Source organism: Poromitra crassiceps (genome assembly GCF_964638095.1).
Source record: "Poromitra crassiceps genome assembly, chromosome: 2".
NCBI lineage: Eukaryota > Metazoa > Chordata > Actinopteri > Beryciformes > Melamphaidae > Poromitra > Poromitra crassiceps.
Genome location: NC_139624.1, coordinates 85,609,603 through 85,628,427, shown reverse-complemented (window position 1 = coordinate 85,628,427; position 18,825 = coordinate 85,609,603). Strand labels below are relative to the sequence as shown.

At 43.3% G+C, this 18,825-nt stretch overlaps 2 protein-coding genes across 11 annotated transcripts in view; both read left to right on the top strand.

Moving 5' to 3' along the window:
- kiaa1217 (KIAA1217 ortholog) overlaps positions 1–15,536 on the top strand; it is a gene marked incomplete at its 5' end in the record, with an annotated part of 160,210 nt that extends 144,674 nt beyond the window's left edge. For 3 of the 10 annotated variants that reach the window (XM_083632082.1, XM_083632078.1, XM_083632086.1), the window contains 11 exons: positions 626–756; positions 1,350–1,497; positions 3,670–4,162; positions 4,502–4,703; positions 4,870–5,177; positions 8,464–8,619; positions 9,006–9,128; positions 10,198–10,278; positions 10,454–12,112; positions 12,670–12,801; positions 13,832–15,536. In XM_083632082.1, coding sequence (XP_083488208.1) covers positions 626–756; positions 1,350–1,497; positions 3,670–4,162; positions 4,502–4,703; positions 4,870–5,177; positions 8,464–8,619; positions 9,006–9,128; positions 10,198–10,278; positions 10,454–12,112; positions 12,670–12,801; positions 13,832–14,392 — 3,994 coding nt within the window. In that variant the 3' untranslated portion in view covers positions 14,393–15,536. The remainder of the gene's footprint in view (positions 1–625; positions 757–1,349; positions 1,498–3,669; positions 4,163–4,501; positions 4,704–4,869; positions 5,178–8,463; positions 8,620–9,005; positions 9,129–10,197; positions 10,279–10,453; positions 12,113–12,669; positions 12,802–13,831) is intronic. The other 7 variants (XM_083632085.1, XM_083632081.1, XM_083632080.1 and 4 more) reach the window with 7 other exon arrangements.
- Positions 15,537–17,269: 1,733 nt separating this feature from the next.
- On the top strand, positions 17,270–18,414 carry LOC310800798 (uracil nucleotide/cysteinyl leukotriene receptor; the record flags this gene model as incomplete). The annotated part of the gene is made up of 2 exons (XM_083663347.1): positions 17,270–18,202; positions 18,307–18,414. 2 exons carry the CDS (start codon positions 17,270–17,272, stop codon positions 18,412–18,414), a joined length of 1,041 nt encoding a protein of 346 aa, XP_083519473.1.
- Between the last annotated feature and the right edge of the window lie 411 nt (positions 18,415–18,825).

The window sequence follows — 18,825 nt, the reverse complement described above, 5'->3', positions numbered from 1 at the left end:
ATAAATGAGTGTGTCCTGCCCCCTGGTGTTTACACAGAGTAAAACAAAAATAGTCATCCTTTTCTAGCAAGTTGCAGCAACCTGTTGTCTACTAATTGTAATAGTTTTGTGACTGTTTCTCTCATTCTGTCTGTCTGTCTCTCTCTCTATCTCACTCTCTCACTTCAATTCCACTCATAGAACTTGGCATGGTAGCACCTTAGATACACTGCCTAAGTACATAAACATCAGTATAGTACCTGTCAAAAAATAACAGTGAAATTAGACCTTTTTCCTTGTATAATGTAAAGGTTTTGAATTGTAATGGGCTGGGCGGGGTACTCACCCCCTCCCTCCCTCCCTCCTCCCACTGACATGATCCTACCCCACTAACCCCCCCCCCCCCCCCCCCATCATTATGTCACTTTAAAGGACTGCAATTTTGTCTGTATTGCTTTGTCTTCTACTATTGATGTGACCACTGTGCTGCATACCTGCACAAAGTCAAATTGTAATCTGATTACTTAGTGTGACTATTAAAGTGAATCTTGAATATTCTTTGTGTTTATCAATATTTTCAGGAACGAATGGTCCCCTAAATTCTTTGTACCCTGTCTGTCACAATGTGTTGTGTCTGTCTGTGCAGTGAACTGGAGCAGTATGTGGACTGTCTGAAGAGGGACTCGGTGGCCACACACAGACTGGTGACCCTGAAGGATGTGGAAGAGGGAGCGGTCAACCTGAGGAAGGTGGGAGAATCTCTGGCAGGGCTCAAAGGTAAGAGGACAGAGAAGAAGATACTCATTAAAGATGGCTGTAAAGTGTATAATCATCTGTACAAACTATTCAGAGTAAAGGGATATGATTAATAAAACTACAGTTGCAGTTAAAGACCGTATTTCATGCTCAAATTGTTCAATTTAATTGTCATTATTTGAATTGTAGACCAATACGTAGACGGATATATTGGTTTGTGAATGTATCGGGACGATGCCAATTTCTGCCACTCCTGATCTCCATAAAAACAGTTGAAACCCTGCATTCAAAATGTATTTTCTTTGCATATTATATGTATTCATTTAATTGATTAGTAATGTTTATTGTCAAGTAATTCTGTATTTAAAGCTAATAATGTGAGAGTTCCCCGACATGAATAGCTGGGGTTAGGATTAGCTGCTAACCCTAACCCCCCTTTCATTTGTATGGACTTTTAGCATCACACGGTCGTCTAAAAGGCTTTTCTGCCTAGCCAAAAGAAAAGTATTCTGGGGAACACTGATTTCTTGTAATTCAAAAATCAATACTGGTCGAGCTCTACTCTAAAATAAAAGGCATTTTCAAAATGTGTGATTGTATGCATCTTTCCTCAGGAGAGTTCCCGGCCCTACAGACCAGGATGCGGGCGGTGCTCAGGGTCGAGGTGGAGGCTGTCAAGTTCTTGAAGGAGGAGCCACACAAACTGGACAGCATGCTGAAGAGAGTCAAGAGCCTGACGGAGACACTCAGCAGTCTGAGGAGGTAGAGAAAAAGCTATTGAAAGTTGGAAAAGCAGGGATCAGGGGAGGAGGAGGGTATGGGGACTGAGATTGAGAGAGGGAATGGAATATGAAAACAAAAGTGCTCTGCGGAGCTAGTCACAGGGGTCTGTGATGTGGGAGATTGTACCGTTTGATTATACTGGCAAGCTGGCCTTCACACCATCCCATCAGAGGGGTCATTCAGCGTGGACAGAGGAGTGTGGCGTCCATCTTGATTTACTTCCATCGCCTCCACTGAACCGATAAGTGAATTAATTCAGTGGAAACTGCAGCACCTCATTTCCATTTTAATATGTCACAGATAGCAACACACTATCTCTCTCTCTCTCTCTCTCTCTCTCTCTCTCTGTCAGTCTGTCTGATGTTCTGTCTATGGGGTTAAATTAAATTAATTAAATTAATAAAAAAATGGGGTTGATGTCGAATACAATGCCAAAAAGAGTCTTGTTATGATTTGCAGAACAAAGGGGGATAGGGATCTCACTTTTCCTGCTTTTTTATTTGTCGGAGCATGCTCTATCTGTTTGTGACAAAACAAATGATCTGGGTCATTTCATTACAGATCAAATGTCTGATGATGATGACATGTATAGACAGTTATATGTACAGGCAAACATGCTGGTAAGGAAACATTCATGTTCTGATGATGTAAAGATGCCGATGACTCTCTTTAGAGTTTAGAGCATACTGCACTCCTATTTATACTGCCCCCTTGTGGGTGAATAAAAAAAGCAACCTTTCAAAAACTTCAGGTTGCGTATAATGACTGTATGAGGATATTGCTGAAAAAACCCAGGTGGACGAGTGCTAGTGACCTGTTCTGTAAGGCAGGAGTCTACACTTTTCAGGCACTCTTGAGACACTTGACATACACGTTTATTTGTCGTTTGAATGTCTCTCAAAATGCCATTGTCGTGCTGCTGACCAATCCGGGTGTTAGTTCTGTGAGATACCAGTCTAATATGTGGAAATGTTGGTATAAGTGCCTCTTATAGTATTATTTATTTTATTTCTCTTACTGTACTCCTGAGTCCTATCTTTTAAGTGTTATATGTGTTTGTATGTTTTTTTTTGTCTCTCTCTCTCTCTCTCTCTCTCTCTCTCTCTCTCTCTCTCTTTCATTTTTTATTTACCCCAAAGCTTGCCAGGTTGCCAAAGCCATCCATCATAGCTCTTGGCTGTGTTTTCTCCCCTCATATCACAGTTGATAAATACTATTCACCAACTACTTTATGATAGGGTTTGATGTATTTTAAATTTAGATTAAAAATAAAAATGTATGCTAATATTGGTTTCAAACATGTGAAGTGTTTTGGTATAAAAACAAAGGTAATTACTGTTTGTCAGCAGAATATCTCAAAAAGTGAAGGGATTGCAAGAAACTTGGTAGAAAGGTTGGTATGGGCCAACTTAGAACTGATTAACTTTCCACGCCCACTCGCCAAAAGGGGGCGTGCTAATGGGTGTGGCCAATCACAAAAAGGCACGTAACTTCCAAACGAATTCACATAACACCACAAAACTTTGTACACTGGAGGTATGCACTCTACCGAGTGCCCTCTAGTTATGCCTGCGCTGGCGATAGCCAGAACGGAAGCATTATGGATTCGGGGTGTCCGTCCGTACGTCCATCCCATGTTCGTTAACGTGATATCTGAGGAACGCCTTGACGGAATTTCATCAAATTTGCCTCAAACGTGGACTTGGACTCAATGATGAACTGATTAGATTTTGGTGGTCAAAGGTCAAAGTTCAAGGTCACTGTGACCTCATGAATGCCATTTTCAAGCTCGTTAACGCGATATCTCAAGAACGCCTTGACGGAATTTCTTCAAATTTAACTCAAACGTCCACTTGGACTCAAGGATGAACTGATTAGATTTTGGTGTTCAAAGATCAAGGTCACTGTGACCCCATGAACATCATTTTCACATTTAGTTCAAACGTAAAAGTCTGGACAGACATGGATGTCGACTGCTCACTTGTTGGCGGAGGCATATATCCGCCGTGCGGTCGTTCTAGTAATAGAGTAAGACTGTAATAGAGTGACTTTTGGCTATGTAATCAGAACATGTAACGTTTTCAACACATCTCTATTTGGTATCTTTAGGGCTTGCATCACATCAACTCATGTTGTCTCTGCTCTCTCCAGATGTGCCACCGAGGGCCTTCAGAAGGGATCCCAGCCCTCTGCTGTTTTGACCCCAATCGACAACAGTCCCATCGCAGCAGCAGAGGCCCCCGCCGACGCTCCCCCGGCCTCAGCCCCACCCGGCTCCCCCTCAGCCATGCCGGAGCCCCAGAGCTCCACCATCAGATCAGAGGTGATGCCTTCCTCCCCAGTGGTCATCCATCACGTCCAGAGCTCCCCGGTCCACATGCAGCAGTCCCAGCAGTCTGCCGCCTTGATGGCTCAGCCCAGCCCCCCACTCACCCCCAGCCCCACTCATGTTCCCAGCCCCGTCCCTGGCCAGAGCCAAGGCCGGGAATCCCCGAAGGGGGCGACCTCGGATCCTCCTAGCCCCGCCCGCCACAAGAAGGCTCATGGCAACCCGCTGAATAATGGCACTGCCAACCAGGATCTTGTCATAGAGGAGTTCCAGAGCAGTCAGGGCAAAAGCAAAAACAGAGCTATGTCCATAGAGGTATGCTCAGTCGCCTGCCTCAGTCGCCTGCCTGCCTTTTGCTCCTTATAGAGTTGTTATGTGGACTAACATTAGGTAGCAACGTTGTGGTGAATTTAAATATTCCTCCCTATCTCACTCATCGCTCTTCATTAACGTGCATCCTGTAGACTGCAAAACAATTCAATTCAGATACTTTCTTTGGTGATATCTGAATGATATTGTTTTGTCCTTTTAGACTTCTGTAGTTGCTTTATTGATTAACTATTGTCTTTGATATAATGTTACACAACTCAGTTTATTCAGAATCAGAGAACATGTTTATATGTATCTCTCTCTCTCTCTCCTTCCACCTGGTAGGCTGCAGAGAAGGAGTGGGAAGAAAGGCGGCAGAACATGGGTCATTACGATGGGAAGGAGTTTGAGAAGATCCTCCAGGAAGCTCAGGCCAACATGATGAAGGGCATTCCTAGTCTGGATGTCGAAGAGAACCCAGCACTGCCTCCTGCTGCCACCGGGGACCAAGCAGAGAGCCACAGCCCCGTGGAGTCACCAACAACAGGTACAAATCTACTACATATGTCATTTTAACCCACATTGTTGTGCCTAACCACAGACTCAAACTATACATATAATAACACATTTTACTTGTTGCGGTTTATGAGTAAGTGTTGGCCGGGGCATCCTCCTGTGTCATTTCAATGCCCCCTCTCATTTGTGTGTGACAGAAGAGCCCCAGCCTGAGCCTGACTCAGACAAACCAGCCAAGCAGGGCCCTGAGAAACTCCCTAAGCCTGTGATGGAGAAGCCAGCCAAAGCTGCATTGGAACGGCCCTCCAAGGCTGGCATCGAGCGACCCTCTGCTACCAAGCCAGCATCCACTGATAAGGTTACCAAGCTGGGGTCAGAGAAGGCCAGCAAGTCCCCTCCACCGCCTCCTCCCAGGAAGACCTACCCCAACTCCAGCTCGGGCATGACCACCACGCGCTCCGGGGAGGTTGTCTACACCAGCAGAAAGGAGTCTGCCTCGGCTCAGGTCAGTCTGTGGTTGGTGGCTGGTGTCTGGTCACACAATCATGGTAAAATCACAGCCAGTCAACTTTTTTATACCCACATACTCATGAAAAAAATGCTTTCTCCTGTTCTTTTTTTTTTAAACTCTTTATTTTGTCAATTTTCAAAAAAAGACAAAGACAGACAGGTATACACAAATAGAAACAAAAAACAATAATACAAGTACAAATGAGGCAGCGAACATGAGGTCTTTTTTGAGAGAGGTATTCCAGGTGCAGATCTTCATATATTAGTAACTTTGTTATTTCAAGTATGGCAGAGAGAGGAAAGAATGCTGGATGGAAGCGAGAGGACAAAGAGAGAGATACAAATAAAAAAAATAAAGAACCCTAGCCAGTCTCAGATTCCTGCAGGTAACAGTCCCACTTTATCCAGAGGTTTTCTCCCTTGTCTTTCTGGAGGCGGAGAGTGAATGTCATCTTTTCCATAAGATGTATATGGTTGACGATTCCTACGAAAAGTCCAGCAGTAGGAGGGCTTCTCTGGAGCCAACACCTGGTGATAGCTTTTTTACATGCAATCAGTAGTATTTTCAGGAGATAGGTGTCACTTTTACATAAACCATCAGGCATGATTCCGAAGTACAGTGTGAAAAAGGACATCTCAAAATCGAAACCCATTATTTTAGAAATCAAAACTCTCATGTCTTCCCAAAAGGGTTGTATATTTGGGCAGAGCCAAAATATATGAGCATGGCCCGCCTGTGTTGACCCACACTCCCGCCAGCAATGGTGCTGAGATCCAGTGAATTTTGATTTTTGTTTTGGTGTTAAAAAAAAGCGAATCAGGCTCTTCCAGCCAAAGTCCCTCCAGGTCAGTGAGTTAGTGACAGAGCAATGAGCCTCCCAAGCCTGAAGCCACACCTCCTCCGATACTTCCACACTCAAATCCTTTTCCCAGCGCTGTCTTACATAATCTGTTGTTTTTATTCATTGATGTAATGGCGCTATACAGTTTTCCAACAATTCTTCTTGTATCATCCCCATTATAAGCTTCTATAAAAGTGTGGATCAATCTTGAGAGAATTACAGGTTTGGGCCCTCTAACCTCCTTCAGAAAATAATGACGAATCTGTAAGTATCTATAAAAGTCCTGTTTGTTAAGTTCGAAAGATCGGCTTAGGTTCTCAAAGCTATCCATTTCCCCATTTGACATAATTCTACAAAGGGCTGTAATGCCACATTTAGACCACTGTCTGTATCCATGATCGTTTACCGCCGGTAGGAAGTGTGGGTTGTAAGCTGGCCAGGCCAGCACTCTTATCTCTCTCTGGAGCTGGAATCGCCTGACCACCTCCATCCATATCTTAATGGAAAAATTAACACATTGTCCTGTCAGGTCAACCCAGGATTGATTGAATTGGTATCTCCGATAGGGAGAATTCAAGGCTTTTCCACTTTGCTTCATATTTTTGGTTGCACCATAATACTAGTGGTCTGACCTGAGCAGACAGATAATAATCTCTTAAGCACGGTAGGGCCATGCCCCCCCCCCTCTTTCGGCAACTGTAATGTTGAATATTTTATTCTGGGTCTCTTTTTGTCCCATATAAATCTGGAAATATGTTTATCCCATTCCCTGAATTGACAGAGGGGGACCTCAACTGGCAGGGCTGTAAATAAATATAATAGTTTGGGGAGAATAGTCATCTTGACTGATCGTATTCTGCTGCCTATATCGAGGGGAAGCACGGCCCACCTGTTCATATCATCAAATATTTTTTTGTTGATCCGATCATAATTTATAGCATACAGGGAAGAAAAATATATTTTGGTAAATAGACACCCAGGTATTGGACATGTGGTAGATGCCAGCTAAAATTATACCTATTCACCAGTTCCTGATCAGGGGTATAGTTAAATATCAAGGCTTGTGTCTTATTAACATTAAGTGTATAACCGGAGTAGCTCCCGTATCTTTTTAAAATCTCCATCAACAACGGCACTCCTGAACTTGGATTTTTTATCGTCACCAATACGTCGTCCGCGTAGAGACAGATCTTGTGTTCCACCCCCTTTATTATTATACCCTCCAAACCCTCCTCCTGTCTAATGGTTTGAGCCAACGCTTCAATAAAAAAATTGAAGAGGGCGGGGCTAGCGGGGCAGCCCTGCCGACAAGATCTCTGCAGGACTATACGATTTGACAGGCTGCCATTAATTTTTATCCTAGCCGTGGGGGCCGAATACAAAGTCCTTATACTTTTAATGAAACCCTCGCAGAACCCAAATCTGGCCAAAACTTGATACTTTCTCCTGTTCTTATTGGTAACAGTGCAGCTCTTTCTGCCCTTGGACATCCTTTGAAAATAAACCATGAGAGCATAATGACATGTTATGAGAAATTAAATGATGTTACAATGTTAACTGTAATCACATAATTATAAGGAATGATACATTTGTTTAACTGTATTGTTTGGAACACAAATTAATCATCTATAAAGCCTTGTTGGCTATGGAAAAATAAGTAGGCAAAGAACCACCCAACGCACCAGCAGAGGGTGGTTGCCTCCGCGAAGTGCATTCAAATCATTTAACACACACCTACTGTAGGAGTTGATTATCCTGCTTTTACCATGGTTATTTGTCAACAATACAAAATAAAAGCATTCACAAATTTTTGGTGCAAGTTTAGCAATCAAAATCTAACGTTTTTCACAAGCCATAACTCTGTTTACCTAGCAATACTTGGAAAACCGATTAATACCTGGAACAATAATTACCATCCGTCAGCTTCTCATGCAATGGAAACATTGTTTGCTGTTCCAGTAAATAGGATGAACCTTGGATACGAGCCGGTATGGCACAGGGAATCTAGTCCGCTCAGCTCATAGAAGAACCCTTTAATTGGCTCAGCTGAGCCAGACAGCTAATGTTAAATATCGTAGTTATGCTAGCAAATTGCAAAGTCAATAACAATGCATATGGTTGATAAACAGTAAATATAACTGTAGCCTATGTTTAACAACAAGACATGCTAGCTATCCAGCTATGTTATTTTCACAAACAATAAGATGGGCGCTGTCAGCCTGAAGTAGCCAGTTGAATGATGCTAACTGTGCTGATTGATTACAGCTGTGCTGGTTGGGTAGCCGATGAAGTTAGAACATGTGATTAAACTTGAGCTGGACAACGTGTGCGTTAAGCGATTTTAAAGCACACCTGCCGGCCAATCAGAAAAGAGTATTCACCCAGACCATGGGATAATAGGAACTAACTTCTTTCTCATCCATCCATCCATTGTTACAGGAGGGAGAAGAGGAGGTCCCTTCTCCCTCTCCCCAACCCAAGCCCACCAAGGTGCCCCCAGAGACCAAGCCCAAGTCTACAACTCCCCCCCCTGTCACTGCTTCTGATGTCAGAGACGAGGAGGACGAAGGGGACAAGATCATGGCCGAACTCCAGGTTAGATACACGCACACACACACACACACACACACACACACACACACACACACACACACACACCACATCACGCACTCCTTCAAACTTACACATGCCAACTGTGTCCTGTGAGGTAAGGTAGTCTGCATTTGAAAACATTCTGCATTGTGGGAGTGGGTCGCACTTTATTTCTTCCCATGCTGGTTGACTTCCACCGTGGCAAAGGATGGGCACTGACAGCGGGCAAACTAATTGACTCCTTGCTTCTGAAACTAATTGTGTTCACATTTCTCTTTGCTGATCAAAATGAATGCACCAGATGTGTGGGTTTTAAAGCTGTGACAGGAAGAATACTGAAACTCCTTCCCCCCCAAATCCTTGTCCCCAATTCCCTGACCTTTCTCCAGGTTTTCCAGAAGTACACCGTTAAGGATGTAGGGGTGAAACATTTGGTAGAGCCCAACGCTCATATTGAACCGCAAATCAGAGAGCTAAGACCGGGGGTCTTATTGCCCCTCAAAGAGACAAAGGTAAAAGAAATGTCGCCGTTCAGCTGTCCAGCTAACTGCCTGCTTCTGCCAACTGTCTGATCTAATCCATGGCTGTGGCTTAACCCTTCTACACCTTTTTGCACCCCTGCTTTGGCTCGAGAGAAACCCGTAACAGTTGCCTCCACAAAGCTCCCCGTCTTCCTGCCTCTTTGTCTTTCCCTCTTCTGATTCTGCTGAAATCACAGCTTGAATTGATTATTTCAGGATTAAGTCTGCATAAAATGAAGGGTCTGAAAAGATGCTCTGTCTGTCTGTGTTTTGCCACTGATTTCATGACTGCTTGTCCTTTTTCATCCAAATAAATAAAGAACTCAGCACTGTATTCTACAGGCAATTCAATCGTCTTGTGTGTTTTTTTTGTATTGGAATTACATCTCTTCCTACAAAATCGACCAAAGAAATCCATCTGAATTGATTGGCTATTAAGTGAAACAACATTGTAAGACATTTTACCTTAGACACAACCTGTTTTTGCAGACTTGGTTCACTAGAGGTCAGTCTGGCCACTTTGCATGCTCTTCTCCCTCACCTATACTTTCTCTGAGGAATTACTTTTCTATTTCTCTGAGTCTTTGCACAACTTTTGCTGTTTCAGTTTTAAACCCATTTACCTCACAACAATCAGATTTCCCCCCCCACATTTAGGTAATTAAACAAAGATACACTTGATCTGAATCTTTCATCTTTATACAATCAACATGTCAGAGACTACATCAAAATTTGGTTAGCAGTATTAGCTAAATATATGGGCAATAATCTTAGCTTTTAAACAGTAATTTTCATTCATTTTCCCTGCATACATTTTGTTATAAAGTATGGTATTTAATATCAAAATAGCACATAAATGTGATGTACATGATACTCCAGTCAATTTGAGCGATACATATATTTTGCTGGAGGATACTGTTGCCTCATAGAAGGTTATTATTACCCAAAGCAGTATTGACACTATGGATGCTACTGCAATCATATGTGAATTTAAATTGAATCCACAGCATCCTAACAGACCAGTCGCACAATAATATTGTCCCCTCACACACTGTCCTAGCAGAGCTCAGAGCCCAGTCGAGAGGAGAAAGATCCAGACACAGATGAAAATGGCAATACCACCGTCCGACAGAGCCCAGGGGTATGTATGATTTTTTTTTTAATTGCTGACAATATCCTACTGTGTCAGTTATGATCTTTTTTTATGAGAAGTTTGAGAAATCCACACGTATTATGAAAAGATTCATGTTACTGTGTAGGCCATGCATGTGCTGGAGTTTTAAAATAATGATTCTCTGACTTTTCCATTTGCACAGGTCATATACTATGTGACTGGACAGATTTCCAAAGAGCATCAACCCCCATCATCAGTGGAGGAAGCCCCTGAACGTGGAGAGCCCACACTGCCCCCATCACAGGTGTCAAATGTCAATGTTAATGACAATTCTCCAAGCCAGCAGCAGCCAGTGTCAGAGCCACCTGTGTCACCCCCACCTATAACGCCTCCACCTATATCACCCAAGCCTGTGGGGCTGAATGGTTTCAAACTGCCTAAGAAGCAAGTCAAACGCTCAGCGTCCTTGAAGACCAGTGCAGATTTGGGGAAAGGAAACATTATCCTCAACCAGATTAACACTGAAAAGAAATTTAAGTCCTCAGTCATCCAAGAGCAGAATCCTTCTAGTAAGAGTATACCTGAGCCTGTGGCCACCTCAACAACCAGCACCACAAGAGAGAGGCCTAAGCGGGATGTCATGCCCCCAGAGAAGGCTCCTAGCGAGGACAGTGAGCCTAGAGCCCAGAGTGATGACGAGGCTAGTCTTAGCCCTGACCTCCCTGGAGAAGAGCCACCTCCACCCCCTGACAACATAGCCTTTATGATCACTAACACCAAGGTTCAGGCCCTGTCCTGTGGAGAGTACCAGGAGCTGGTCAATGCTAAGAAGGGAAGTGTCCAGACCGTCACTGTAGGCGGGTCTGGGAACCGAGGAAACGGTACATTAAGCTCTGTCACAGATCCCAACATGCCACAGGATAATGGCTTCAACAAGAAGCCTGTCATCATCATTTTTGATGAGCCAATGGACATCCGTTCGGCCTACAAGCGCTTGTCGACCATCTTTGAGTGCGAAGATGAGCTGGAGAGGATGCTAGCCGAGGAGCGCATCGATGAGGAGAGTGAGGAGTCGGACATGGAAAGGAGTAGTGGGCAAGGAAAGGCGGAAGGAGCCGACGTGGGTGATGGCAGGGCCAAGAAGGTCAGTGGTGGCCTTGGCTCTTCAGACCGCACTAGCTTATCATCTTCCTCCTCTTCTTCCATCTCCGAACTAACGGAGGGTGGAGTAAACTCGGAATCAACCGGAAACACCAAGCAGGATGGTAAGAAGAAGTTCAAGTTCAAGTTCCCTAAGAAACAGCTGGCGGCTCTGACCCAGGCTCTTCGCACAGGCACCAAGTCAGGCAAAAAGACCCTCCAGGTGGTGGTGTATGAAGATGAGGAGGAATCCGACGGTACCGTCAGACAGCACAAGGAAGCGAAGAGATTTGAGATTGTGCGCTCTAAGTCCTTGGCGGACACCCCAAAGGCCCCGGGAGGCTCGGCCCCGGTGAAGAGGGAGAACTCTGACTCCCTCTGCAGGACAGATGAGATCCGCAAGAGCACCTACAAGACACTGGACAGCCTAGAGCAGACCATCAAGCAGCTGGAGACCACTATCAGTGAGATGGGACCACGCACGCCCGAGGAGCCGGCCCGCGTGGAGGAGGCTAAAGGAGAGAATGGGAAGAGTTTGGAGGGAGTAGGGTTGAAGAGGTCGTCCTCTCTCCCTACCTCCAAAGGCTCAGGCCCTAAGGTCTCTCTACCCAGCAAAAGTTCATTGCGGAAGAAGACTAAGCCTCAGCTCCTCCCTCGCCCTGTAGTCATCCCTACTACCACCACCACCACTGCCCCCAGTGCCCCCAGCACCGTACAACAGGTCTCTCTCTAGCTCTTGTTGCTCCGGGAGGCTTTGGGTCCTTTATTTTCAATCTTCCAACCTGCAACCTACCTTCACTCCATCCCTAACAACTGTGATTATCAAATCATTAATCGCACTCCACAGGTGCTTGGAAATGTGGGAAATGTCCCCCTTGGCTTTCTCACTCTGTGAAATCATGTTGACATGATTGGGGAGTGGCATTTTCATGGGTTCCTGCCTACCACCTTTCTCCCTCAATTCACTGCTAAAACTCTAACTGGGGTTTTCAGCAAGTGACAAACTCTTCGTCAAAGAATGACACTCTCATGTTGATTCATCTTTGTTATCTTCCTTGTCCCTGACTGCATGTTACTATATTGAGTGTATTTTTGGTTTAAGGTCCCAGGGGGTGCATGTGCTTTCACTGGTGTTGAACATTGATGAACGGTCTAACTGTTGAATTCACAGGTTTTTTTTACCTGTTGGTGCCTTGATTTTCATACTTCCTATATGGTGTTTTTTTCCTTTCTTTTGTTTTATTTCTTGTTTTGTTTTTCGTTTGGATCCTCTTGCAGAACGCCAGTGTCGCTTCCCCTACTAGTCGGATGCCCGTCCCCCTGTCTGCGAAGTCCAGGCAGTCGCCGGGTACTACTGACAAGGCAGGAAAACAGCAAAAACTGCAGGAGGCTCAGAGGCAGTTCCGACAGGTAGTTTTATTGTAGGGCCTTACCAGGGACTAGAGGAAACTTATATAGGGTTTGAAAACAAGAGGCTTCTATTATTATAAGGGGGAAAAAAGACTACCAAAGCTGTGAGATTTCATGAAAAAATGGGCCTGTGATGATGGCCACTCTGGATCTGTTAATGTTTCTCTCGAGTCTGCTCTGACTGGAAGGCATGTTTGACTCTTGACTGTTACCCCATAACATCACTGTACTGTATGCTTCTGCATGTCCACACTCCACACTGCTCATGGTGCACACTGTGTTGGTGACCCAAAAAAGAGAAGTGAAATCCTATCCTGTCATCAACTGAGTTGTCATCACATCTCCGGTTCCCATCACAGTTGAGTTCCTAACCAGTGTTGCCAAACCCCAGGATGCTTTTGGCTATGTTAAAACAACAAACCTAACTTACTTTTTGGCTATGCTCCCCCTTCTCTCACAGTGCACCTCTGCTAAAACCCAAACTTACTGCATAGCTAACCTCACTTTGATATCTTTCCTTACCTAAAAGACCTCCCCACAACTCACCGCCTTGCACCACCTGTGCCAGTGGAGTATTTGCCCACATTGCCCCCGTCTCTTGCTGTTCAAACTCCCAACTCTGTTCTCTAATTCTCTCCACTCCTTGCCTTCTGAGTTTTCACCCACAGCCCCTTGACAAAGCCTGGCAAATCCCTCTAACATACAAGGCAGTCTGTACAGATGCCCCTCCCTTCCTCCACTCTTCTTTCTAACCTTTGCAATGTTCTCTCACTCTGTCCTGTCTACTTCTTGGTAGCATGTCTCACAGTTAATTGTTTCTCACCCCTCATGTTAATCTAGTAAAAATAGAGCTACCTGTTGATTTGTTTGTGTGTCTTTTAGTTGTGTCGTAGTGATATTTGTGTTTGTGCAGTCATATGTTTCTATTGTCGATAACTTTTTTTAACATCTTGCCTTTTATATTTGTTATTTTGTTTGACCAGATGCCTTTTTTGACAACCAGTATCTGTTTTGGCATCTCTGTTTGCAGGCTAACGGAAGTGCTAAAAGAGTGGGAGGCGATCATAAAACTACTCCCCCTACTGCACCCACCTCTAAAATCCCAGCTTTTTATCCTAGCTCTACTAAAGGCAGCTCCCAGTCTGCTCAAAACTCAGACGCTACTAACCCCACTAACCCTTCCTCTCCTCCCTCCTCCTCCTCTTCCTCCTCCTCCTCTACGACCAAGTCCTCCATCCCCTCCCCCCACGCCCCTCGCTCCAGCTCTGTGCACTCCCACATCCCCTCCCTGTCTAACGGATCACTCAAACTCCCCATGCACTCACAGCAGCACACAGGTAAAGCTCTGTCGTTCTCCTCGCAGACTCAAAATGGTCGAGCACACTCCTCCTCTTCCTCCTCCACTTCCTTCTCCTCATCCTCCTCCTCAAACTCCCCCTCCCCTCTGTCGCCCACCCCTTTGGGCCCAGGTGGGAAGAGCATCCGCACCATACACACCCCCAGCTTCACCAGCTACAGGCCCCACAACGGCAGCAGCAGCAGCGGCAAATCCTGCATCCCAACAGCCACAGCAGCTAAGGACACTGCCTAGCCCCCAGTATAGCCCCTCTGGCTTTACCGCACGGCAGGTAGACTTGTTCCTGTCTCATTTTCCCATGGTTTTAGCTTGTTGGTTTTTATTTTCTCGTTTTGACGGTTGTTGTACAAGTGTTAAGTGATGCACTCCTTCTCCCATTCATGTTTTATTTGACACTGGCATCTTCACACCAATGCTTTTATCTCTCTTGAGTTGCGTTTTCCCATTTCGGATGATGTGAACTTGAAATTTGATTCTTTCTTAAAGGTGTATCAGACGTACTGATAAAGTAATTTAAAACAGACCTAAAATGATATGGTTTTACCACTTTGTAGTTGAAGTGGAAAGCTATAATAGAGGCTCTCATGGTGTTGAAAATTTATATATTTTTCTTGCAGTAGCTATGAATAGAGAATATAGAGTTGATGTACAATCACAAAGGCCATGTAAAAATGTTGTTTTATTTTTCAAACCAGAGACTGGGTAACCATAGTATATTTTAATCTTCTATATTTCTTATGTTGCCAGACATTCAACACAGCCCTTGTAAATGCCTTTTATCAATGTATACATAATGTATACAGACCTTTAAAGTTGAACTGCATTAACTAAATTAGTATTTTCTCATACTTACCCATATGCACTGCCAATTTCTTTTACAGATATGTCAAACTGGTATCGTGAGTTATATAAGTTTTCTTTTTAGTGTGCCTATTTGCCAAAGTTGTTGTACAGTCACTTCGGGCCTATATGCCAATCATGGGATTTAGGGGAATTCTACATGCACTCTCTGGGTGTGACAGCTGAAGTCTTGACCTCAGTAGTTTTACTGGAGGTCTCTGTTTCTTAAGTTAACATTTATTGTTGTCTAAATGTAAACTGTACTAAAAAACAAAGTGATTAAACAGTTCTACCACATGTACATAGATGCTTCTAATAAGAAAAAATGAGTAGTTTTGTTAACATACCAAAGTTTATTTGTATGCATGCCTTTCAAATACTTTAGGAGAGTGGTGTAAAAGAAGAAATATGTTTGCACAGATAGATTTTGTAAATATTTGGTTTTCTCTCATTTTTGTAAAGCTTTAAACCATACTACTAAAGAGCAATGTGGTAATAAAGACAAAAACTGTGTTCGAATTGCAACAATAAAGACCTGCATGCTTGTAATGCATTGAGCTTGAATGATTTCATTTTCTGTTTTTATAAGGCTTCCTGTGTGTGTGTGTGTGTGTGTGTGTGTGTGTGTGTGTGTGTGTGTGTGTGTGTGTGTGTGTGTGTGTGTGTGTGTGTGTGTGCCTGTGTGTGCCTGTTCAAAAGTGGAAATACAACACACAGAGATAACACCAGTCGTCTCTAGTTGTCATTGCAGCTTGACCTGTCTCATATTTTCATATTGGTGAAACACTGATTGTGTATGTAGAACAGCGTATTCTCTACTCAGATTACAGGTAAGGAATATGATTTCTCTTCTGAGTATTGACAAAATGACAGCATTGTATTCTCATGATCCTGCAATAGGCCTAAGTTGCATTGTTTTATAACAATTTAAAAATACAGTGATTTATTATAAACTATGCTTTATTGACAGCATTCATTCTGTAGGTTAGGATATGAGCTACCGGTACATGAAGTGCAACTGCATTTAACTGACTGCCACATTATACATAAGCCTACAACATACTGTACATTACATACAGTACATGGGTAGATACATACTATACAATGTATATATGTATAGTATACATACACATACATTATACAGCCAGTGTTGCAGAGTAGGCCTAGATTCACAACATTTAATTAAGCTAGTTTAAACTGAATTTACCCCCCAAAAATTATAGTGATATGTGTAGCCTATTTTTTGTAATTCGAGGTGTAGATAACCACTGCAACTACAAACTTTTTGGGCACTAAAGTAGTTTATATCCACTCGTAGCAGAAAGGTGTTTCATTGGGATTTGGTGTTAAAAAGAAGGTGCTCTTTGGTAGGAATATCAAAATTATGCAAAAGATAGAGGAAAGAACCATGGCAACCCTTCTTCAGATAAAAAGGTTGAAACACCTTTATTACATGGCATTTGGTTTCCTTAGTTATACTGTATATGTTTCCCTTTGTTCCAAATAGGTTTCCTTTTTTTAGAACAAGTGCCTGGTCCTTTCCTTGTTTTTGTGTTATTCTTATTTATTTGTTATACATTTATCTAAGTTAACATCCAACTTTAATGTTATTTGTTTGGTTTGGATGTAGATCCAGACTGTATAGCCTGTAGCAGAAACTGAGTGAACCTGTAGGAGTGACTGACATGATATACAACATAAAATTACCTCCTTGCACTTCCTCCTGTCATGAACCCAGATAAGGTTATTTGGTTTGCGGTAACATGCAGAGTCTAGTTTCATACAGCCTAGTGAACATCCCATGCATCTTATTCAAATTTAATCAAAAAAGATCATCATAATCAGTGTTTGTTGTGCAGTTGTGTGATTTGTATTATATGACAGCAGATGTAAATATGTTTTGCAAAGTAGATCCAACTATACAAATCTATATCTTGAGCACAGCTTTGCTGTTGTTTGCCTTTTTCCAATGTAAGTTGGTAAAATAATATAGCTTCCCCACCACTGGTGACACAGCTCATGAGTCATGACAGATCCTATTTCTTATAAACCAAACTACATTTAACCAGAATGTTGTGTGGAGGTTGATTCCCACAGATTTTGAAAGTCAGCATAGGCTACCTTGTGAAAACACATTGCACTTTTGCAACACTGGACTGGACTCATCAAGGAAAAATTATTTGACTAGGCTATCAGAGCTCAGTCATAAAAGGGACTATATGTGCCCTTGCTTCCCCATGCAGGCCAGGCTGATCCTCTACTCTGACCATCATGAACATCACTGAGGAGGAGAGACAGGGCTTCTATGGCAGAGACTCTCACCAAGAGAACATCGTCTTTGCTACATTTTACATCCTGGTGTTCCTCATCGCTGTGCCTGGAAATGCCTTAGCTCTGTGGGCCTTCTGTCGCCAGGGATGTCGCCCTACCTCCCCTTCACAGGTGTTCCTGAGTCACCTAGCCATAGCAGACATCTCTTACGTCCTCATTCTGCCCATGCGTATGGTTTACCACCTGTCTGATGGTTACTGGCCCTTTGGACACATCCCCTGTCAGCTTGTAGGCTTCCTATTTTACCTCAACATGTACTGCAGCCTCTACCTAATGAGCTTCATCAGCCTGGATAGACTCCTGGCTGTGCTTCTGCCTGTCAAATCACAGTCCGTTAGGAAGACTAAATACGCACGGGTGGCTGTGGGACTACTATGGGTCACAGTTATTGTGACTATGAGTCCTGTACTTCTGTCCAAAAAGGAGCATGTGACCAACAATTCGACTGTCATGTGTAAGCAGCTGTATTTGGAAACTACATCACCCACAGCTTTGGTTTCCACTCTTGTGGCATTTGTTATTCCCCTCATCACCATAGTAGTGTCCTACATACTGATCCTGTTGAAACTGAGGCCGGTCAAGCAAACAGAGGAAAGGTCCGTGAAAGACAAGGCCATCCGTATGATCGTTCTCATAATGATCAACTTCCTGTTTGCCTTTGTGCCTTACCATGTGAGCCGTGTTATCTATATTGTAGGATACAGTCATAGTAGCCACATGATTGCACTTGCGAGAGCCAATCGGATCACTTCTGCATTGACCTGTGTTAGTGGTGTACTGGATCCTATCATGTATTTCTTCCTGACCAGGGCATACAGAGACATGCTGCTTCATTTATTCCATAGAAACAGGGAAGATAATCTGCAAACAATGGCAACTAACCCTAACCCAATGGCATGTATTCAAATAACCTAAGTTCAATACAATTGTCCGTTCTGTGTGGAGTTTGCATGTTCTCCCTGTGTTTCCTCCAACAGTCCAAAGAAGACATACAGCTCAGGTATATTGGAGACTCTAAAATTAAGTGTGTTTATGTAGGCTATAATGCAGTTATTCTCAACCTTTTTCATATCAAGGACCCCTAATTTAGTCTACATTAGGAAACTATTATCAAAATAGTCATTCTACATTATCTTATTGTGTTAACTCCATAATGGTGAAGTTTAATAATTTGTCAATTTCCTGGGGACCCCTTGTTTTTCCCCGGACCCCATGTTGAGAACCATATGATGTAATGTAGTAAAAATTATGTAGGCTATATGACAAATCTAAGTATGTAACCTAGTGCCGTATGTATATTCTGTGTGTAGTACTGTAGGCTATGTATACTGTATGATTCTCACCCTTTTTCATATCATTATATCAAGGACCCATAGTTTAGTCTACATGAGGGCCCGTGGGTCCTATTTGATGAGATTTCTTCTCTCAGACCCATGAGACTCCATCAGATATGATTTTGTACTGAATTCCATGACTATCTGTATTGAAGGTACAGA